The following is a 24,462-nucleotide window of genomic DNA, read 5'->3' on the forward strand; positions in this document are numbered from 1 at the left end:
TTTCTAAAAAATATTCCCAAGAAACAGAAGAAAATATTTTTTTCTTGTAACAGTCGTATATTAAGTTGTTCATGTAATAATTCAATGAGTGAATGAAATTTTTGTGCTCCTTTTGTTATCAAAGTTGTTCCCATCAACCTTCTACATGGTACTCAATTATTGGATTGTTACATTAGTGACTTAGTATGACAGATTGACAGCTACAATAAATATTTTCTCAAAAACCAAACATTGATTTCTATTTTCCGGCCTGATTTTAAAACACACTGACTACTGGGAACAATATCACATCAAACATATTTTGTCCCAAAAAAAAAAAAAATATATATATATATATATATATTTATATTTATATACATACACACATTTTATGAGTTAAAGAAAAGAAGAAGACATTCCAAAAAAAATAAAAATCAGGGGAAAAATAGACAGATAAAAGTTAAAAGAGTAACCAACCCATCCATTCTATCTTTACTTTGATGTCCAAAAACCCTTTATTCCAATCACATAACCCCTCTAGAAATATCCTTTCATATCTACCATCTTATCTGATATGTCACTCCACATCAAATAAACATTTTACAATGGAATTATAATGCAATACTAACGACATCCTGACTCCTGAGTACCTCTGCACCATCACTACCAAAAATTTCCTTACACATGAATAAAGAAATGAAGCTGTACAAATAAGCTGTAGACCGCAACATGCAAGAATGCAAATATAAGGGATGAAGAAACAAATATTGTAGACATGTGTCTTATTGGAAAGAATGTGACCTAATTTGAAATGGTAATTGATAGAAATGTTCAACTGGCTGAAAAGTATGATTGTGGCAAGGAGGAATGGTATCATAAGGCTGCAGCTTTTCCATTTAAATGCAGGAAGGAAAAGCAATCTGATGATGAATTTGAATAGCTCTCAAGGTCGGGGCAAGGTTCTGGGAACACAGACTCCGTAAAGCCAAAGACATTGGAACATACCCAAGAAGTGGGAGATCCAGAATTGATAGATAAGGAGACATTGGATAGACAGATAGAAGTGAAAGGAGATTCTTGTATTCCTGTGAACTGTCCAGCAATTGTGATGTTTGTGCCAATCACATCCCGCAAGGTGATGTGGTCCAAAATTGGTAGAGCACTAGGATCATACTTGTCATCTGGATGGGACCCACACTGGCCAGTGGCGGCCAATGCCAAGTAGATGTTTTCCATTTTAACATCTGATATAATGATCTTTTCGATGTAACCACCTCTTCCCTTTGTAGTTCTAAACTCAATGCCACTAAATGAATGGTATAGGTGGATATGCTCAACAAGCACATTTGAAATGCCACCAGACATCTCACTACCAAAAGCAAGAGAAGACCCCGAAGATGACTGCAGGTGGACTCTTCTGATGTGTACATCTGTGGTAGGTCTTCCATAAGAAATTCCATACTCATCCCAACCACTCTTGAGGGCAATGGCATCATATCCCATCTTAATGATGCAATCCTCAATGCACACATTATCAGAAGAATCTGAAAGAACAACATATAATAATCATGTATAAACAAAATTCTTCTCATGTAATCATTTCAAAACACAAATGAGTATAACCAGAAATGCATATGAGAGAGAGAGAGTTGCAAGTCATCAATAGGAGGTGGTAGATTTAACTTTTAACTACGGCTGAATGAAGTCTGCTCATTTCCATAGAATGAACTACTGCCACCCATCCAATGCTTGTTGTTCAGATTTCAAAGCATTATCATACCAAAAAGAGCTCAGAAAATTTACAAAATAGTGTTCAGATGTTGAAGAAAAATTTTAAATGTGTTCAGATCTTTTACTTTAAGACCACTTGAAATGCAGTCTTCTCCTGATTGTTGTTTGCCAAAGGGCTACAAGCAAGCGTTGTGGTTTGTGAAAACCGCTGGACTATAGTTCAAACAAGAACCAGTTACTCTCACTAATCACAATAGAATAACCATAATATCAAGTATCTATGATTTTCTTGATAACATGCTTTATTATCTTATAGTAAACAATTTCTATTACAACTTGGCATGTTCAACACAAGGCCCTGAAATTTTTGAAGCAACCTGGTCAGAAATTAAGATGAGATAATATCATGTTTCTATTTTAGCAACATCAGAATCGTTCTGGGACTTTTTGCACAACTATATTTAATAAAAAGCTCTAAGTAATTGTTTTCTATAATCATACAAAATAGAGATAACCAGATGGTCCAGATATAGATTTATGAAGAAGAGGCACTTGATGACCAAAAAGTGGGAACTAAACAGTAAACACTGACCTGGGACTATACCCACAGTGTGAGGGGATTCAGGAGGAGCAGAGACAGAGACATTCTGAACATGAACATTACTGCATTGAATCCAATAACATGTAAATTCAAATCCCTCCAATCATTAGGAAATTGAGTTAAATTTTAAATTTTAGGAACATACCTGCAATAGACTGGATGTATGTTATATGCAGGGGCGTTCAAGAAAGTAAGATTTGAAACTACTACATAATCAGACGCTACAAACTCCACCAGATGAGGGCGGCTATAGTTCAAAGAATGAGAACTGTACCAATCCCACCAAACCGATCCCTGCCCATCAATGGTTCCATTATCACCTAGTGCAATAAACAAGGGTGTTAAAATGTGACAAAGCCACAGAAAAAACATTTGTTAAAATAAACAACAGAATGTTAAGAGTTTCATATACCTGTAATCACCACATCATGTAACATATATCCATTTATCAAGCTTCGATATCTTCCTCCAGGAAGTTCAGTCCCTCTACCATATGAGGGTAAAGGTTCAACAACTTCCCAATGAGATGGGTCCTTAACAAAGGAAAGTGTGTGTGAAAACCGAAGGCTAACAAAAATCACTCACATTGTTTAAATTATTTCATGCAGTATATCTTCACAATGGTGCAGAAACCAAAATAATAGGAAAACTTTGTCCATAAATAAAAAGAAAAACTTAGATACAATTCCTTAGGTGTTGTACCTTAAGTTCCTCAATTATATTCAACCATGTGGCTGCATTAGCTAATGAGTCACATAGTTAAATTTAATTATCAATGGGGCAAGATAACATCTTTTATGCTGCATTGGTCAATACTCAATACAGCCATATTGTTGAAATTAAAAAACTTAAGGTACAAACAACACTTAAGTTTTGCACTAAATAAAAATTTGGAGAAAAAGCGAGGAGTAGAAGACTACCTGAGATCCAAGAATGACAGCACCTTTTTCCAAGAAGAGTGTAAGGTGGCTGGTAAGGTTGATGCTTCCTGTAAGCCACCTTCCCGGAGGCACATAAAGCTGAGCACCTCCCTTATCAGCAAAGGACTTGAGATAAAAAATGGCATTCTGGAAGGCAATGGTATTCAACGTTTTACCATCTCCCACAGCACCAAACTCGGATATGGTCACACTATGGGGTCTTGGTTCCAATGTCAGCTTATAATCACACTGTCCATCCTCTTCACCATTAATTTTGACAGCATTGCTCAATGTCAGTAGCAAGAGCAGCGCCACCTGCATGGCGGAAAAATAAAATAAAATGGAAAGCCACTGGTTTCAGAACATTTTCAACAAATACAAATTTCGAAAGGGAATCAGAAAATAAGAGTAACTAAAATGAAGAATTTCAAGACCAAAAGACTCATGCCATTAATGAATTTCAAAGAACATATAAATCTGCTATGTAAAACCGTATCAATGCAAAATTCCAAAGTGAATTAAAAAATTTCACAAACCTATATATAAAACAAACACTCACACGCACTTAGTATGTGCAACTAGAATATGTGCCCATTGTATTGTCATGATGGCAAACAAATGTAATGTACATTTCTAAACTGAAAAAAAAAAAACTTATAAAATGGACAACTTTGGAACAAGTTGATACTTTGAGAAATTCAATAATCAGGCAAATGAGCAAATTTCCACTTCGACTAAAAAAAAAAAAAACTAATATATAAGTCTGCAAGTCCATGACCAATTTGATTACATCATGTAATCAGTATATAAAATATAACCATTCTCAAATATCAATATTAGAGCAAAACCAAAGACATTAATACGCATAGAAAGAATACAAAAGTGATTAGCACTGAATCCCACCACCCCTCTCAAACCATCGATGATAGCAAATATCTGCAACACCCACCAACCAAAAGATAAACTTGAACAAAAAAAAAAAAAAAAAACAGCAATTAAAATCAAACACAAATAATCAAGTTCTGAAATTCCAGATTTGGAAAAAAGACGAAAATTAAAAATTAAAAAAAAAAAAAAGTGGGGGGGGGGGGGGCAAAAATATGAGAAAACCAGAAAAATAAAAAGAAAAAAGAAACGTACTTACTAGCATCTTCATGGGACAAAAGCCTCAGAAGCAGTGACCAAAGAGACAAGAACAAGTTCTGAAGTCCAAACTGCAGCAGAGAAACAGTAGAGAAACGAAATAGAAGAAGAAGAGGAAGCACCCACAAAAACAGGGGAGCTCTCTGTAAGAATAGGTGGGTGCTTATTATAAGCATTAATTATGTAAAAGACACTAAAAATCAATGCTTTATATATGGCAAGGAAAACAATAGTAGTAGATAAAAATGACAGCTTTCCATGCATACAAGCAAAAATCAAGCTCAGCAAAGTGCAAATGGAATATAATAATATTTATTGCCACTAATTGGTAATTACTCTCTGCTTCAATATGATTAATAACGTCTCTAGCCGACAATATTGTTTGAAACGGCCCTCAATTAGTGAGAGTGAAAAAAAAAAAAAAAAGTGACTCAAAATTCCAGTGACACTGTTGGAATAGTGTACTTGTTTTCTTACATATGTTGAGAATTTCATCTGTACAAGGACAAAAATGAGAGGATGCATTTGATGCACTCACCTCTTATTGCACAAACTTTTGTATCCTACTTGTAAACATTGCACTATTTTTTTCCTTCAAAGAAAGAAATGTTGCTCCCAGCATAATTTATGTTTAATAAGTTGTGAAAAAAATTAATAAAAATGAGTTTAAATTGATATGTAAAACTCAAAAGTTAGCTACATTATTAGTCAAAAACAATTCTATAACAAAAACACTTTACGGTGTCCCGTTAACAGGACCCTTGTATTGTTGTTACATGAGTGAATCATATAATGTTGGTGACACTTGTCAGGCAGTGATGGTTTGTGTTTAGTTTAGGTGCATACCCATTTGAACACGTAGGCAGAATAGTGAGGTGGTATGAAAGAGCGTGTGAAGCTGTGGGTGATGGGGGTGGAAAGGGAATAAAAATAAGTGGAGTGCATGGGGTATTGAGACAGCATGTGGGATGACAGAACAGATGGGAGGGGGTGGGACCCACCTTCAATCATGGCAAATGTGCTAGCCTGGCCTCAATCACTTGACAGAACATAACACAATACACATATATACACACACAGCAACCCCAAAAAAAAAAATTATTATTTATTTATTTTAAAATAGTCCAAGTACTGTATGACAAGTCAAGTGCTTTTTTTTTTTTTTTTTTTTCCTCATCAAAAAGAAAGTTTATAATTTTTTTTTCTATGCATTGGACTTTTGGGGTTTATGTTGTGCAATTTTCTTTGCAGGGTTGGACCAATCAACGGCTAGATTCACTGAATAAAAGTGGGGAAAGCGTGAAAGACCCGTGATGAAATCTCAATTATACACTTTTTTTTTTTTTTTTTAAGAAGAAAGACTGTAATTTTATAAGGGAGAAGAAAGATTAAAAATTTCTCTTCTCCATGTAATTACTTCTCATTTAATGCTGTTTCTGAGAATTTTAATATTTCCACTTATAAGGTCTATGAAGAAAAGGAAAATAATCTTCTACTTTTTGCTTATATATTCAAATAATTACACGCTTAATTAATGGATGTTTTTGGAGTATTTGTTAATAAATTATTGTATAAAAAGTTTAATATCATTTTTATGAGAAAAATAAAAAGAAATGTCAAAAAAATCAATTACTTTTTTTCTTTACCCTAAAAAGTTTTTAAAATATTTTCTAAACCAATATTCTTAGAGCAATTTTTAATGGTTTCTCCTAAAAAAAAAAAAAAGCATTTTTTAAAATTTCTTAATAATTAATTTATTAAATTATATTTTTTTCTTAATAAGTAAAATGCCTTTTTCTTAGGGGGGTCAAGGTATTTTGTGTTGAGACTTTGTTTTTTTGAAGACATTCTGTGTTGAGACTTGAGACTAAATGGTAGCAACTATTATTATTTTTGAAAAATTTTCTCTAAATTAAGTTTATAAGATCATTTATATATATTAAAGTGCATATCGAATCACATGACTATTTAATAAGGCATATGACTCTCGATTGGTGAAGTCTTTTGTCGTTGAATAAAGACCTGAGTTTGAATCCCACCTATATTAAAAATTAATTAGTATCTTTAATCTGATGGTAAAAATGAAATAATTATAAAACAGAAACCATATATTGAAATCGATTGTATTTATTAAAAATAACAGAGGATTCATGTGACTAAAAAGTCCACCTATTGAGTTGCCATGTAGAGTGTGTTTGGAGCAAAATTATGTCATTTTCTTTTTATGTAAATGAAAATTTTAATTAAGGTAAAATTTAAGTACAAAAAATTTTAGGGTAAGTAACACCACAGGCATGGCTTAAAGTGGTATGCAATTAATAATAATATAAATAATTTGAACTTATATACCATAGTTGCCTCAAGATCTGTTTTCTATAAAATAGAAATAAACAATTTTAAAATTCCTATATTTGAACTTTTTTTTTTTTTAAGAAACATCCTATATTTTGAACTTGAATGTCACAAACATTAATAACTTACAACCGCCCATAATATAATAAGAAAAATATTAAGGTTTAAGTGATAGCTTAACGATAATAACATTATTTGTGATGTCCTAAATTTGTGATTCAAACCTTATCTCCTTCATTTTACTATCTTCTCATAAAAATAAATAAATAATATTTGAATATTAAGGGAAATTATTTTCATAAATGAAGGTTGTGAAGAAGAGAGCCTTGAATTTGCTACTTGGAAATATCTATATATACCACCTTTTTGTAGTTTGTACTACCCCACCATAGATAAAATGTAATATGAAGCACCTTTTGAAAGCACAAAGTTTTACCAAATTTTCTCCAAAAAAAAAAAAGTTTTACCCAATTTTTATGAATTATTTGATTATATTTGAGTTCGCAGTGATTATAAAAATAAATAAATAAAAACAATTAAAAGCGTCGAAGTTTCTAGCTTTCCACATCTGAATTTTATATAACCCGTCCACTGATTCAGTCCCTTTTTCTGAATCACCAAAAGCTGAAAACAATGTTTGTACATGCATGGCAGAAAAGGCAGTACATAAGACATTGGTTTGAATGTCATTGTCACCTCGGTGTGAACGGCTTAGCACATAATTAACCAGCCCCCAAACCAAACCTACCTTAAGAAGGATAATCTTGACTTGAGCTTTTGAATGCAACGGCAAATTATCAAAGGTTCTATGGAAAAGCCATAGCAAAAGCTAGACGTAAACAATGTAAACATGAGCTGTCTCATTATCCTTTCCTTCGTGTATTCGTCTAGTTTTATGACTTGATGTTTAAGTGATCCAACGTTTAGGTCAAAATCAAGTTCATCAACAACATGTTCATTGATTCCAGTTAGCTGAATTAGAATAAGTATTTTATACTTTTAATGTATTGACTTAATGATAAAAAGCGAACATCAAATAACATACATTTTATAAGTTTCAAACTCTACAGTACTTTTAGAAAAAAGGTGTACCAACATATATATTTCTATCATTCATCAACAACATGTTCATTGATTCCAGTTAGCTGAATTAGAATAAGTACTTTATACTCTTAATGTATTGACTTAATGATAAAAAATGAATATCAAATAACATACGTTTTATAAGTTTCAAACCCTACAGTACTTTTAGGAAAAAATGTGTACCAACATGTATACCTCTATCATTGTCTCATTCTTGACATGGATTACTTTGAAAGGAATTGAATGAGAGACACTTCTAACCAAATTAGAGTACATAAAAACAATGCACATTTCCTTCTTCTTCTTCTTTTTTTGCATAAAAATTAAGGATTTATATAAATACGTATCATCTGCTTAGTCCAACACATAAACATACAATGTTGCAGATCTAGGAATCTAGTAGATTATACTTAACATGGTGTGGGAAAGATAAATTAAGAGGGTCATTTCTACAGTCAAAGAATATATATATACGCGTCCTATATATATATATATATATATATATATATATAAGTTGCACCAAATATCTCATATACCTACATAGCATTTGACTATTGACTTAAATAGGATAGGCATGTGCAAGACATTGGTGAAGCAAAAACCAAGAAATCAGCCCTGCAATCCAGCTTTTGTTTGTGTTATCGTTTTCCTTAGCCAAGACCACATGCTATCTCCTAATTGTTAGGCATTATCAAACTTTGAAGGACCCCACTACCCAAACGTTTCCTAATGAAGTTAAAGACCTACATCCCCAACATGTGGATACCTTCTGTTTTCTTCAACAATCACAATTCATGGAACTGGAAAAGCAGTTCCGGGTGAAGATTGAAAGAATGGACATTGATAAGGAAAGGATTTGTTCTACTTCACCCAAATAATTGGGTTTGGCATTAGTTTAATTGATCACAAGGTACTATTCATTTTGCAATTTACTTTAACAAAACAGTGTACAGGTTAGAAGGTACTGGCTTTTACCAGCCCATGCTTCGGCTAAATAGAACATTGCTGACCAACCTAAAACTGAACTCGTCCAAAATATTACCATATTTGGACTCTTGGATTGCATCTACGTTATGTATATGTTTTTTTTTTTTCTTGTCCAATTACTTTTCAACAAATCAAGAAAGAAGAAACACAAGATTTTTTCTCAACTTTTTTTTTCACAAACGCTATATGGTTTGTTGTGATTGATACATAATAAAAATGATGTCAATAATAGACTAAATAAAAAGATGTCGTTCCAATCACAACAAGCGATGTCAATAATTATAAGAAAAGACTAAGAAAAACGTTACATAGGATTTGTTTAGATACCGCTTATTTTACTAAAATTGAAAATTTATTGCTGAAAATACTATAAATAAAGGTAAGAATTACCTAAAATAATTCCGTACAGTTCATGAATAATAACAAAAAGTGCAATGAAACCCATAAATAATAACAAAAATAAAATAAATAGTGAAATAATTTTTAATTTACATTTGTATTCAAATTTCAAACGGAGGCATAGTCATTTTCATTTTCACTGCAAAACCATCATTATTTATATATATTTTTTCTATGTTGGATGTGAGGGTAGCGAACTTGTGTACCCTCTTCACACAATAAGATCCATATAGGTGTAGCCATAGGTGTCAGCAAAAAGGAGTAGAAACTAGAAAGATACCGTTTATGACATCTACAGTGTGGAGCTGTTGTTTGGTCGAACTCTCAGACAAATTGTCCTTTTAACTGCATGCTTTTTACACCTTTTTCTTGGGCACACAAGAAAATGCTATAATTACAGCTCATATTGGATTCGAAGAAAAGTTTATGACAACTGCAGTAGATATTGTTCTTTATTAGAATATAACCATTCTATGCATGGAATAAATTTAGGTAGCATTAACAACTCTAACCGAAAAAGAAATGCTTTCAACAATCTTAACCGAAAAAAGAAATGCTTTAACCTCTCACCATACAGTCCTTTTATTACAGCAAACTAGCTAGTAACTCCATTCTGGGTTCACATAAGACTTGAATCCTAAATACCATTACCATTCCAACTTAGCTGCCCTCCAATCTTAACTTCTTTCACCAATCCTGAGATCATATTTTGTAACATTAAGTTATGGATGACAAATATGTGAAAGGTTATCAAAATGTAAACCCCATTTATTTTGAGACTATTTAGGCTTCTTTTATAAGTAGGTTTTTTGGTCAAGGGAAGAGGAAAATTCGAACTAGTGACCTCCACTTAATAAGGCGTGATCTCCAGCCAAGGGTGCTACTCTTGAGGTTTGTTTAGACTCACATATGGGATCCTCAAGAATTTGGAAGAACCTTTTGGTTTCTGATTCAAACAAAAAATTTCAGCCTATGAAATACCCTTCGCCTTCAACCTACCCTCTGAATTTTGCAAGAGACCCTGGCTATCAATACAATACTGGGGTCTATAAAAATTTAGCCCACTACTGAGAAAGATAGGAAGAAAGACTTAAAAAAAAATTATTTGAAAAAGACATTTAAATTTCCTATCAATTAAATTTAACACAATCCAAGCCCTGACAACCTAGCATCCATGAATCTCAAGTACAATCAATCAGCCATTGTACATCGAGTATTAATTCCCTAAAGAGGTAAAATATACTAAATGCAATTCGAGTGTTTAGGTATTCCTATCTCCCAAAGACACACAACCAACAAAAGCAAATTGATAAATAAAATAGAAGTGGCAGAGAATTAACTAAACCTTTCAAGAAATAAATAAATGTCACTACTGTCAGAGAAAATAATATCTAATATTCACAAATTTAACCAGCTGTAATCCATTTTCCTATGCTCACGCATTTGGTGAGGCATCTATGAAAAGCCAATGTACTAGTCATCTATTATACACGAATAAACTATCAATTAAGATTTTGTAATGCACATGTTTTTCATCTTTGAAGCTGCTCTGAAGCAGGATTGTTGGCGATGGAAGGTGAAGCTGTCCTGCCATTCTGCATTCCATTATCAACAGGCACTGCGACTCCCCACTTCCCCTCTGATTCCAAGGGCTCTATAACTTTAACAGATCCATCTGTCATCCCAACAGCCAATTGATTTGGCTCCTGTGGGTGTGCAGTAACAACTAGCGGGGATAGAGTTTGGCTGTTACAGAGTGAAACAAATAAAACATATAGGATTAAACACCAATATTGATTTCAAACTATGAATTGTTGTTAGTTCGGACATGAGTATGCTATTCACCATCGCCAACAGCCAACTTTTAAATGTATAATAATACCTGTTGGACGATGCCTGGGATAGGTATGCGGATGGGGCAATACGACATCTTAATCTCAGATTATCAGCATCAAATACTCCAATGTTACCATCAGCAAAAGAAGCATAAACTAGTTGGCTGTTGCAGGAATATGTGGCACACGATATGGGTGCAGATAATACATCTTGTGGTACCCACTGCAGTAAAAAAATCATTTTAGTGAGTTTGTCGCCCAATCACCCATAAAAATAGATTGTTATTCCAAATAACAGCTTTAACCTGCCGAATTCGTTCCATCTTGGAAGCATCATAGACTGCTAGCTGAGTCTCATGGCACACCAACATGCGGACTTGATCAGAGTGGAACTGCACACGAGTGTCACCAACAGGCATCCTTCCAGCAGGTAGTTGAATTGTAATTGATTTCCTCTTCTCCCAAGATTCAGTGTTCCAAAAGCAAATCTGCAAAAAGTAATTCATTGAAATAGTACCAACAATAAAAGGGGTGGAACATATCAAAAGGCATAAGAACCACTAGTGAAATTTATTTTCATATCAGTAAGATCTTTAGAAAAGATATAAGAAAAAAAATATTCTATAAAGACTCGCACTGAGATAAGCACATGGAGATGCAAGAAATATTTGAACAGTCTAAATCTTAGATGTCTCAGAGAATGTATTGATAATCAGACTAGTCTAAGAATATCAAGACATATCCAGGACAAAAGAAAGTTAGAAGAAAAAAAGAGCCATGTCTCTAAGCACAAACAGACATTTATTGATCTACATAGCTTGGTCTTATTGTTTCAAGACACATCAGACCTCACCCCCATTTGCAAGCAACAAAAATCATAAACAACAAAAGTAAAAATGATAAAGACGGAATAAAACGGAAGAATCATGGTGCAACATACCTGGGCATCAGCACCTGTTGAAACCAGGACATTAAGGTTGGAGGAAAAAGCTAAACCAGTAATACGCTTCTGGTGACCTTTCAATTTTGTTTTGACCTAACAGGAAGAGCAGTTAACTTGTAACTGATGATCAACACAGCAGTTCAGATCCATAACATGAGACATAAGATGATGCTTAAATTAATTACCTCATCCACCCTAACATTGTAGATGTGAATGGTTGAGTCTTCCATTCCAATTGCTAAGATGTTATTATCTTGGGGATGAAAAGCAAGGAAGGTTGAGGCTGGTGGAGGTGCCATAAAAGTAGTCATTACCTGCGAATCAACATAATTTCAAGTTCCAACCCAAATACATACTGAGTTAATGCTAACAAAATTCACAACACCTACAGATTGCACAAAAGATCACAGTATTACATGCATAATTGTGTCATATTACAATTAATTTACCTTAAAAGTCATCATATTGAACAGTGAAACTTTTCCCCCACAGGCAGACATTACATAGGAATCATTCTTTGAGAGTGCTATGCACGGAACTGCCTCTTCATAATTCTCTGGGACATCATTAGTCATAACAAGACCGGTGTTTGGTAGCCAATGTTGTGGAACAATGCTGGCAGTGGCCTACAAACCCAAAGAGTCAGAAAGATTATCATGTTAATTTGCCATAAGTATACTGCATAAACTATGCAAATATAATCATATAATACGTACATAAATGTACAGTGTTCCTTTCAAAGCTTAACAGGAAAATATATGCAATCATGCATCATTTATATTTACACCTATGTTTAGATATTTGTAAGCATATGTCCATCACCTTTCCACTTGGGTTTTGTTCATTACGGCTCCACTTCCATAGCTTCTGGACTCCATTAAAACCAAGCGCAAGAATGCCAAAACCAGAATTTGTATAAAGAAGTCGAGCAACCTAAAAACAAATGAGGCCTTTTTTAAATTACAAACTTAATAGCATGAGATCTATTACATCAAGATATGAAATTAAAATCAATATAAAAGTTAGAAATAAAATAATAACTAACCTTGTTATCAGGATCTGTACTATCTGGCATGGTAACTGCTCGACACTGAACATGTTCAACAATTTCAACGAGCTCCCAAGCTTTGGTTTTATCAGATACATCATCTAAACTTTTTTGCCTTTCTACGCTTCTACTGATCGGATCAATTCCATTCTACAACAAACAATGATCAGATTTAATGCAAATACAACAAAATTATTCAAAATCCTAGAAGACAACTTAATTAAACTGGCAACATTCAACTATGGCTATCACATCACTTCACTAAAAGGCAATGGCTGTAGATTTGGTCTTTGGACCAAATGGCATCTCTTCCCCTGTAAAAAAAACTACGTTGAATATTTTGAGCTCATTCCAGCCAATCAATAGTCATTCAGTCATTGTTGTCACAAATTAATATTTCAGAAGAGAACCCCAATCTTTGATGTAAGTCATTAATATAGCATACAAGGATGGGAGTAGGCCTTGCAGGAGAGCTTCTGTCTACGCATTCCACTTTAGCAATGACCGGATTGATGTTTCCAACCATTGCAGATCTAAATACCTGATCCATGAACATACAACAAACCAAGTTCTGACCAAATATAGATCAAGCAATTTTTTTTTTTTTTTGGGGGGGGGGGGGGGGGGGTGTTGGGAGTGGAAGATAATGACCTTCATCTCAGTAGGTGCTCTGGATGCTTCATAAGATCGAGCTTGAATTGCTCTCAAGGTTCTGATACCATCTGCATTTGCAAGAATCTTGAACCCATTGTCTGCCGTAGTAACAACAAGCAGATTTCCCTCCTTATTGAATCTCAAGCAAGGAAGACCCTGCATGTATCCCAACAACAATGTCAAAGAATGGACTTCAAACTAAATGTATCTTCAAATGAAAACTATCTACAAAACTCACGGGAAGCCCGCCATCAGCTTCTATACTAGTGATAACATTATTACTGTCCATATCCCAAAACTTTATCTGGTTATCTTCACCAGCAGCCAAAAAGTGATTTTTTGTTGTGTCAAATTGCACAACACCATTAGACTTCTTTCTAAACCCAGAATATGTCCTCTTTATTGCTCCTTCACTCTCATTCCATTCAACTAGGAAAGAGTCCCCATCTTTACTCGTCCCACAAGAGAACAATCTGAGATTTGAGAGAAGATAGATATAATTCATATATCAGTTATGATAAACACACAAATAAAACAGGATAACTTACTACCTCCACAATGTTGCTCTTTATTTACTTACCTGCTTCCATCAGCACTGTAGAGCATTCTGGTGCACCACTGTCCAGGAGCATCATAGTCAACTCTTGAGCCCACATTGTCGTACAACCAAGCCTTAATTTTCCCATCAATAGCTGTTGAAAATATAAACTGCAAAGATTTGGATAGAGACAATGACGTGAGGAGGGTGCATCAAACTTCAAATTTGAGCAGAAAATTATTTTCGCAGTCTTGCTTAATTCTAATAATAATATAGACAGAATTCAAGACATGGATCAAAATCAAAATTACAACACTTTTATTCCATTATCTTTCATGCTGTACCCAGGAGTTCACTTAAGTTGTTGTAACAAAGGCTTCTGAAATTATGGACTCTAAAGCAATATCAACGCACCACCAGTATTTCCTCAACCAATCACTAGTATTGCAGTAAAATTTATTATTGAATAGAAGAAAAAATTAAGCTCGTCCCTTAAAAATGATCTCTTATACTTTGCATGTTATAGTAGTTTCTATACAAACATTGACAGATGATGTGTCTTACCTGAATATTTTCCTTGTGGTGAGGACAAATAGAATAAACAGGTGCTTCATGACCTTCAAAGCAAAAAAGAATTCTTCCAGCCAAATCCCATACCTGTTAAATTTCTTACAATTTCAGAAAAAAGGAAAAACTCATCAAGCTTAACAAAATTAAATACACTAGCTGCTTTTTCTTGCCCTTACCTTGACTAACTTATCATTTCCACAAGTTACAACACATAATTGCTTATTTGGGTGTGAGAATGCTAAATCATTTACACTACCAAAATGAGCATCAATCTGCAAGAAAGCAGAGTGCAAACATCAGGATGCCATTGCAAATAATGTTGTTGGATAAATATCAAAAAACGAATTGAAACATGCCTCCAAATGCTGGCGTAGATCATTAGGCCCCTGGTAAGCAAACAAATGTACCAAATGTTTTGAAAATGCAACCCCTGCAACAATAATAGAAGCACTTTAGAAAAGCACAAATATGCACCCAATTGATGCAATATTTATCACTGGACATACCAATCAAATTTCCATCAGGACTCCATGAAACACGGCTGACAGATATTGATGAATCTCTGGCAAAGGCAGCCTGTAAGGAAATCTCAATTACAAACATCCATCATGTAATTGATTCAAATTCCTTGAGTAAAAGTTAAGAATTGACAAGCAGAAACATCAAATGAAACAAATGATCTAAACAACATCCTAAAGTTTGGAACAACATTCATTGAGTAATATTTATATAGTAGTACTAGTGGCAGTGTCAGAACTAGTGGTTGCCAAGGGAGAAAAGCTACTCAAGAAGAATAAGAAGAGTAAAAAATCCTCATAACCTGAATGAACAGATCATGAGAGGAAAGGATTCAGGTAATTTCAACCTGAAAGGTCTAAAACAGGCTTCATTCATTCCAGATACCTTCCAAAAATAATAATACATACCCTATGACACAGCCAAACTAATGTTGTTAGTTACCAAAAAACCCAAAAAAGTTCTCAATGGACAAAGATTGGGAGAGAAGGGGAAACAAGTTGTATATGGTGGAAAACTAAGGGAAAAGTGGCACTCAAATCATCTAGATTTCTCTTAGTTGATTAAGCAGTAGATGAGGCAATGGCTGAAATAGTTGTGATTGCCCCTCCCCTCTTTCAAATATATATATATATATATATATATATATAAAGAAAAATGGGGGCCAAAGTTCAAGCCTCATTGAGCACCTATTTTGAGAAAAATTAGACTTAAGTCGACTACCCAATAATTTTTATATGTAGCTTGAATTCAAAATAGCAGCAGAGATAATAGTAAAGGTTTGGAGCAGCAGCAGCAATGGTCATACTGGGGCTAAGAATACTTGCAACAGAAGCAACAGCAATAACATAACTAGCACCAGAAAATGTACTAGCAGTATTATTAAACATGCATTTAAAAATAGTATTAGCCAAAAATTAAGATAAATTTATCCTAGTCATGGTGGAAAAAGTATTAGCCTGTTATAATATATATAGTCTGGCCTTCCTTAAGATCAGAACTTGAAAAAGATTATATATAAAAAAGGTGATGTTCAGGCACTCACAAACCACGTGCTAAAAAAAGGAAATCAAGAATCAGAGTTTAAACTTATTGATTCAAGGATGAGATATAGACCTGACAAGGCTGAGAACAAGCATTGTAATCACATATCTTGAATGCCTTTGATACCAGTTTTTCTCGCAGTCCAACATCCCATAGCGCAATTTCACCATTGCTGCAACCAACTACTCAAAACATATCTATCAAGTCAGATAAGGGATTGAACCTACATCAAAACTAAATGATACAAACAGGACTCCAAATTTATATTAACTTGACATACAAATTTTCTCTACTGTTAACATTTATGTTTTTGATAAATGGTGGTTAACATTTATCTTACCAGCAAGTAATGTCTGATGAGAAGGGTGAAAATCCATGCTTGTCACAGACGACCCCTGATGGATGGTGCAAGCAACGTTTCTTGGTAAGTCATCAAGTGACCAGGAAACATGTTGGGGGGGAGCAGGATACGTGCCCTGAATGCAGAAATTAAAGACCTCGTCATTAGATGTAATGAGAATGTTTAGAAACACAACCACAAAACCCATAAAAGAATCCAGAACTGCATATAAACAAATTCAAGCCACTTATCACAATACATCATCAGGTTGTGCAGTCCGCAGACGTTTGATTAGTTGTTCATGATCAGAGTTTTGATAATCTATCATTCCAAGAGCAGTTGAAGATGGTCTTGGATGCTTCAAAACGGAAACTGTTAAGAGGGAAAAAAAAAAAAAAAAAAAAAAAAAAAAGAGGTGAGAAATTCCAGTGAAGAAATACAAAGAACTAGAACTAGGTTCTGTTGTCTGATCATCCAAAAAAAGATGCCCAGTCATTTCAACAGCTGCAGCTCTGTTTGTATCAAGTGCCGAACAAAAATGAAGATGACCAAGAACCCAAATAGCCAATCCACCCAAACTCAAAAGGCAGGTGTTGGAGGGAGATCCAAAAGTAGAAACTTCAACAAAAATTGACATCGTGTCCCAAAATTTAAAAACATGGAGACAAGTATTATTAAGAATTAGATGAATCTTGGTGAACCAGTGTCATAATTATCAACATATTTGCAAGTGCTACAGTGGTAGCTCCAACGACAGTTAAGACCTAACCTTGATTGGATGGAACAGATAATGATGAAGCAGCAACAACAGCAGATTGAACAGATGAGGGGGGATTGGCATTTGCCATCCATCCTGCTAAAGCACTAGCATTGGCAGACGCTGCAGCTGGTGGAAAAGCCTACACATATATAACAAGACAAAAGGCATCCTATGGTTAGAACCAGATTACAGAAGTCATTAAAATTGATAATTTAAAACCATTTGGAAAGCTATGATCATATTCGTACCCCATGTACTCCAAGAGGAACATAAGTTGAAGGCTTTGCAATGGCTGCAACTGGAAGAGTAACTGGAGTAGGTGCACGGGCCCCATTCTGTTGAGAACATGCGTGGTCAGTGAACAAGGTCTTGATGTCAGGATTTGGCCTTGGGTTCTTGCACAGCTGATGCTGCCAGTTTAGGCTGCATAAACCATAACCGAACACTTCAGGACCCAAAAATAAATTAATCAGACTCAACGCTGCAAAACACTATACTATTATACACACAAACATGTATAAATACATACATAAATATGTGTGTAGACAGATAGATAGACGTACACCAATTTATTCATCCATCTCTCTCTCTCTCTAGATAGATAGATAGATGAAATTCATTAATGTGAGCATAGAAAAAGTAAAATCACCTTTGATTGATTAGAGTACGCAAGCGGGATGCCTTCAAAGTGGGAAAAACGAGCTTCTCTCGAAACAGAGGATTTGATTCTATAAGTTTTTTAAGCTCTACCAACATTATGCTTCGAGCCGACTTAGTATCACCATACTTGGATAACTGCTCATTTTCCCTGCATTAACCAAAACCCCAATTAAGATACGTCTCAATTTCCTTTCTTCTTCTTTTTCCCTTAATTAAAAACCATGAAATCTACCCTTTATAATACATGATCTAAAATTATTCAAATACCTGAAGTTCTCAAGGGTCAAAAGCTGAGTAATTTCTTTGAACAGTTCTTCATTAAATGTAGAAAAAACTTTCAAATCCTTCACCAATATCTCTACAGCCTTCGCTCTGTCATTCCTGAACGCATTCTTATAATTTAATTCGCAATACAAACAAACAAACAAACAAAAAAACCCAAAAAAATACACAGCACAACATAATATAATAAACAATTAAACATAAACAAACATACACACATAACAAAAAAAAAAAAAAAAAATAGTAAATTAAAGTACCTGTCAAGAGCTTCAAGATACTTTTGCTTTCTAATCTCGAAGAAAATCTTCATGGAGTATCGATTATCATCGACTTTGGTAAATCCAGAGAGGTACTTCTCCACCTCATCCCACTCACCAGCCAAAGCTTTCTCTTCAAAGTACTTCATGTTGAATAAGAACCCCGACTCTTGCTCCAGCCTACCCACAACAACAACAACAACAAAAAACGACATGCCGTTTTCAAAACCCACATCAAAAAAATACAAAAACACATAAAACCCAGAAACCAAAAAAAAAAAAAAAAACACCAAAACAAAATTAACAAAAAAAAAAAAAAGTAGCTTACTTGTGAACAGTCTCCTTGAATTTCTCTTCCTCGAGAAATTGAAGAATCAGAAACACCAATTCTCTGCTTAAAGATGTCATCTCTGATGCGAAAAAAAAAATTCAAGATTTGAGTGCTAGGGTTTGTGAATTTGAGAGAGAAAGAAAAAAAAAAAAAAACGACGGCGTTTTTTTTTAGGGGTTTTATTTTACGGTGGAAAAACGGTCGTACTTGTTGGACTGGTTTCTAGGGTTTGTGTTTTTTCCATACTTTTGATTGTGTGTCGTTTCAACGAGAACAGTGTGTGTGTGTGTCTGTGTTTTTGTGTGTTTAAGAATGAAAAAGCTGCTTAGCGAAAATTTAGACTTGTATTTATAGACAGAGAAACAGAAAGAGATACGACTTGTTCTTTCTTTTCTTTTCTTTTCTCAGTTTTCTCTCTCTATCTCTATAACACTTTATTCGATGCAATTTTTTGCAGGGTTTCAGTTTTTATTACACACCGACTTATCAGTGATATGTACGAGTGATTATTGATTTACGAGGTGATATGTAATCGTGCTTATCGATTCTTTTAAAGTGCATTGAAAGTATGGTGGTTGGGGTTTGATTCAGTGATTCTCGGTAATCGGTTCCTAAAAAAAAAAAAAAAAACTTAAAACTAGGAGCAGTTATTTATGTATCGCTTTTTGTCATAGAATAAGCCGCAATAGATTCTTTTTTTTTTTTTTTTTTTTTTTCTTTTTTTGTAAAATTACATTTTTAATCACTAAGTAGGTAACAACTTTTTCTTTTTTTTCGGAGAAAGAGTAGGTAACAATTTTTTTTTTAATTTTTTTTTATTATAGAGTGGTAACAAGTTAAGTTTTATGTTTTAGGGGGTAATTATAGTAAGTACCACAACTTTTACCATAATTATTCTATATATTAAATTATAACTGACTATTTGTCACTTTCACATAAATTTATTATTTTTTTCCACCACTTACAGTCTACCACACCTATATGAACAGTAGTGGCACAAGTTGTGACATTTTATATGGTCTTAGAATTTTTGGTGTTTTAGCAAGGGAGTAATGTTAGAGATAGAGAGAGAGAGATATATATATATATATATATATTTAATTACAAACTGCTAATTTGGTAAGTAGTTATTGATAAATGAAAAAGTTATGTTCATGGTAAGTAATAAGAAGTTTGTTATATCAATAGTTTGTAAAAATGTTGTAAAATAGTTTGTAACTGTAACATTACTTTTTAGCAATGAACACCCTCCTTATCAAGGGCTAACAGTTCAGCCACCACAAGCAACAAGCAATCAAACCAAACAAAATTAGAAGAAGGAATTTTCAAGCTTAAAGAACTTGCATTAGTGCTTTTATAATAGAAGAATAACCACATTTTAGCCAACTAATGTCAAAATAACTGTAGCAACCATTATTTTTACACAACTATATATGGACTAGTATAGATGAATTTTGGCATTAATTAGTTAAAATATGATATTTTTTTCTATTACCCTACATATAAAGGGTTGTGTTAACAGGCACCACACGGTGCCCGTTAAGCACACTTTTTCCTGACACAATTTGTGTCTTTTTTTTTTTAAATTTATGTCACTTTTTTAGTTTTGTAGGTATTATTTTAGACTTTTTTTTTCAATTTATGTCACTTTTTCAATTTTGTAGGTATTATTCCATTTATAAAACTTTGTTACTAAGTTTTAACAGATTAAAATAAGTTATCGCAAAGAGATACAACAAAAACATGCCTTTTGGGACCCTAACAAAATGACATGCAAAGTTATGCCCCATCATTTCGAGGTGGGGTGGGTGGGGGTCTAAACAAAATTGGTAAATTACATTTAAAGCCTTGTACACTAGAGGTAATTGCAAATTAAATTACATAGTTTCAAAATTTTCAAATTAATTTCAACACTTAAGGCTATAACGAAATAAACCCTATAATTTCATTAATTTCAAAGTGAATCAGTATTTTTTTAAATTGTATCAATATAGACCCTAAAATCAAACTCGAAATGCTTAGGGTTTAAATTATTACAATGTTAAAAGTCCATGATTCAATTTTAAATTGGTAAAACTATAAAGTTTAACTTGTAATTGTAAAGTTTAACTTGTAATAATTAAAATATATATATACAAGATAGTATTATGATCCTAGTGTCCACATGGATTAAGTGTAAGTTTAACCATGTGTTTATAAGCTCTTGAGTACCTTCCCTTTGAAAGCTGGTTTTCAAAGGTGAGTTTTATCCATGGGTTTCTAATAGATTTAAATTCTATTATAACATAATCTAAATGTATATATATGTGGAACTCTCTCTTGGAACTTAAACCTCAACCCTTACCCCTCCTCACACACAATAACTTTGTACTTATAGAGTGACCATCATGCCAAAGGCGCGTGGTGGTACTTGTAACAATTTTAAACTTTTAGGTTTAATAACACTTTTGAAACTATAGCTTATTTTGAAACCATCTATGAAATAAAGGGTATAAAATGTGTGTGTAACCCACTAACTAATATTGTATGAAGTTTATGTATGTGTGTCATCCACTGTTCAATATGTTACCAATGACTTTATAACATGAGGCCCCACCTAAAGCAAAAGTAAGGGGGACAAAAATTTCCCGTATTGTCTTGTTTTGCCTTGAATGAGTTTTCCTAGTCCCAAAGAGATGATGGTTGAGTTTTGCGCATCTAGCACTGCATATCTATAGATAATTTCTTTTATTTTATTTATCTATAAAATAATCAATTTAAAATTTAATACATATCCTATATTATAATTCATGTATATATTATATTATCATCCCTGTAAACACTTGTTTTTTCTCTCATTTGGCACTCTTGTGACCACCCCCTCCCCCTTTCACTTTCATCTATACCTCATTGATGCTAAAATAACCTCATTAGGGATTAAAAAAACACCTTAAACCCACCTTGACCCCAACTTGCCCCGCTCTTGCCTTGCACATATTGTTTCCCCCCTAAGAGGTGATGGGGCACTCCTGATCCAACTTCATCCTACCTCGTTGCTATCCATACGCAAAATTAACCCTAAACTCAAGATTTGCAAGGTTTAACAAGCTCATATTGAGAAAGATAATCTTTAGCTAAGTTAAGTAGAAATCAAATATATAAAGCCTAGAGAAGCATGTCTAATAATCCTTCACCATCTAAACCAAAAAAAAAAAAAACACACACACACATACACACACAAAATGATAACTAAAACCCGTAGGCCATATTTCAACAGTACAAAGTTAGGCATGTATTGGCATGCCTTCAAGGTTGTTGAATCATAATTTAGGTTAAGATCCTACTATTTTAATGATTGGATAGTGCTACAATGTTTAACTAATATGATCAAGATAAGATTTTAGATCTAAATCATGGGATTAGTAGGGTCACAATCTCACCCAATCCTTTCACATGTTTATAACTTAGTATTTGGACATTTTAAGTAAACTTAGAGGGGGGAAAAATTGGAAACAAATCCATCAATTCTCCAAGATAAAAACCCATAGCCCTAACTAACATCATATGTATTATAATTTTTGTTATCATATGTTGAATTAATATATAAACTCTTTCTCTCTCTCTCTCTCTCTCTCTCTCTCATATTGAAAGCACAAAATAAAAATGAAGGCAATATAATGTAATGCTTAATTAACTTTTTTTTTTTTTATAGAAAGTTTCAACCTATGGCGTCAACTCTTGATAATAACTTTTAATCATCAGACCAAGATACCAATCGGTTTTTGGTATAAATGAGAATTGAACCCCAGATCTCCTATTTAACTATCAGAGGCTTTACCAGTTAAGCTAATTGGAACCCACTAATGATTGATTAACTTATATACTTAATTGAATTAATGCTTTTAAAATCAAAACTCATGTTGATGCTATTGTTATAAACTTATATAATATTCTATAAAATAAAAACTTATTTATATTTATTATGTGATATTTACTTATATAATTATATATTATCAATTTTATTTTCTATTATAGAATATTTTATAACCTATGTTAAAGATTCTTTTTTTTTTTTTGGTTGAAGATATGCTGATGATTCTTGAACACAATTATTACCGGTGATTTTATTTTATTTATTTATTTTTTTAAGCATGATATTGTAGTTCTTAATCTGATTTGGGAGGCCATCCTACCGATTCTTATAATAAGGTATCAATTTTAATAACAATGCATGCCCCTCGCAATGGCACTACCAATCAATCCAAAGTCCAAACCAGTGTTTTGCGAGGATAAGGCCAAATGTTTAGTACCTTTGGTGACTCCGATAGTCTGCAAAAAAAATGAATGAAATTAGCCATCTTATGAATTATGATATAATCTCACTTGGAGTAATAACAATACTAACAAAGTATTGGTTGTTTCTCCTATGTTTACCCAATATTATATGGCTATTATTACTAAGCATAATCAGCCAAAAGACAAGTATAGTAGCAGGTACATAAAAGCACTCCAAAAGCATTAAAGGCCACAACATTATTTGTCCTAAATTAACAATACTCTCCTAATACAATTGTTAAAGCCAACAGACAACAGTAATGGAGAGAGAGACTAACATATGATTTTATGAGTTTCTAAATTACATCAACTGGTTGTTAGTTGGAAAGTGTGAATTTGTGCAACCCCAATTAAATGATAATGGGTCCAAAAATTATTGTGTAGTTTTGTGCTAATAATTTTAATTAATATGCCATTAATCGTTATTTTATAGTTTAGGAAGATAATTTATTTTTTGAAGGCTACAAGAAAAGGCAAAACTTGTGGGTTGTGGTTTTCACTACCACTCAGGCCTGTGCTTCCTCATTATATATGAAACCCCCTTTTGTAGTTGCTTACATAAACCCACTAATCTGATTCTTTTGAGTTTTATAAAATCTATTGTATTTTTTTTGGAACAGTTTAAAGGTAAAGCAGTCCACAAAGACAAAACAACATCGTTGTTAAGCTTTTCTTTATTGATAGATTGGATTTCCATAAATTCCAAGCATATTCGGCTTCTTTCCTTTCCAACACTGCATCCAATCAAACCTTACCTCTATTAAGCTCGTTCCCTCTCCACCAAATAACCCAAGCTGTGGTGCAAAGCATCGTCCAGCTCTTCTCATGTCTCAAAAATCTTGTACACCAACTTGATTAAAAGTTTAAAACATGTTTGAGAGTTCAAAATCTCATCAATGTATGTACATTACTCAAATCTTATGTATGTTTTCTTAGATGTAGCTTAGGTCCTCTATTTATATTCAATCATATGGTTATATTGTCCAATGCAATACAAACGGTACTAACTTCTCCTAATTAAAGATAATTAAATTTTATTCACTTTAATCCCTCATTTTGTAAAATTAATTCTATTCAATTATTTTTACAAATCTATTAACAAACAATCACCTTTTGAAGACATTCATGTGAAACCTCATTTAGTAGATTTTCTTGTATGATGAGCACTATTTAAA

At 33.4% G+C, this 24,462-nt stretch overlaps 2 protein-coding genes across 2 annotated transcripts; both read right to left on the minus strand.

The window, feature by feature from the left end:
• Positions 1-439: 439 nt before the first annotated feature.
• LOC126688981 (probable polygalacturonase) lies at positions 440-4,669 on the minus strand. The gene is made up of 6 exons (XM_050383940.1): positions 4,376-4,669; positions 3,232-3,546; positions 2,724-2,844; positions 2,457-2,631; positions 2,303-2,373; positions 440-1,523 (listed from the first exon to the last, which is right to left on the minus strand). Exons 1-6 carry the CDS (start codon positions 4,385-4,387, stop codon positions 853-855), a joined length of 1,365 nt encoding a protein of 454 aa, XP_050239897.1. The 5' UTR covers positions 4,388-4,669; the 3' UTR covers positions 440-852.
• Positions 4,670-10,530: 5,861 nt separating this feature from the next.
• Positions 10,531-19,395, minus strand: LOC126688982 (topless-related protein 2). Its single transcript, XM_050383941.1, has 25 exons — positions 18,971-19,395; positions 18,643-18,822; positions 18,371-18,484; positions 18,093-18,251; positions 17,692-17,866; positions 17,453-17,582; positions 16,943-17,055; positions 16,684-16,819; positions 16,416-16,525; positions 15,290-15,359; positions 15,140-15,213; positions 14,960-15,055; positions 14,778-14,870; positions 14,256-14,383; positions 13,914-14,148; positions 13,673-13,831; positions 13,467-13,562; positions 13,019-13,171; positions 12,796-12,906; positions 12,423-12,599; positions 12,159-12,287; positions 11,971-12,066; positions 11,336-11,518; positions 11,078-11,253; positions 10,531-10,941 (listed from the first exon to the last, which is right to left on the minus strand). Exons 1-25 carry the CDS (start codon positions 19,048-19,050, stop codon positions 10,728-10,730), a joined length of 3,387 nt encoding a protein of 1,128 aa, XP_050239898.1. The 5' UTR covers positions 19,051-19,395; the 3' UTR covers positions 10,531-10,727.
• Between the last annotated feature and the right edge of the window lie 5,067 nt (positions 19,396-24,462).

This window comes from Quercus robur, chromosome 6, assembly GCF_932294415.1.
Source record: "Quercus robur chromosome 6, dhQueRobu3.1, whole genome shotgun sequence".
NCBI classification, from domain to species: domain Eukaryota; kingdom Viridiplantae; phylum Streptophyta; class Magnoliopsida; order Fagales; family Fagaceae; genus Quercus; species Quercus robur.

Bases quoted from the DNA above. Each gene is read 5' to 3' on its own strand.
- LOC126688981 (XM_050383940.1), bottom strand. The intron at 2,632-2,723 runs GTATATGAAACT...TTATTGCACTAG, and splicing joins ACATGATGTGGTGATTACAG to GTGATAATGGAACCATTGAT. The intron at 2,374-2,456 runs GTATGTTCCTAA...GATTCAATGCAG, and splicing joins ATACATCCAGTCTATTGCAG to TAATGTTCATGTTCAGAATG.
- LOC126688982 (XM_050383941.1), bottom strand. From the start codon at position 19,050: ATGACATCTTTAAGCAGAGAATTGGTGTTTCTGATTCTTCAATTTCTC. The intron at 14,149-14,255 runs GTAAGTAAATAA...CTCAAATCTCAG, and splicing joins TACAGTGCTGATGGAAGCAG to ATTGTTCTCTTGTGGGACGA. The intron at 10,942-11,077 runs GTATTATTATAC...ACTCTGTAACAG, and splicing joins TCCCAGGCATCGTCCAACAG to CCAAACTCTATCCCCGCTAG.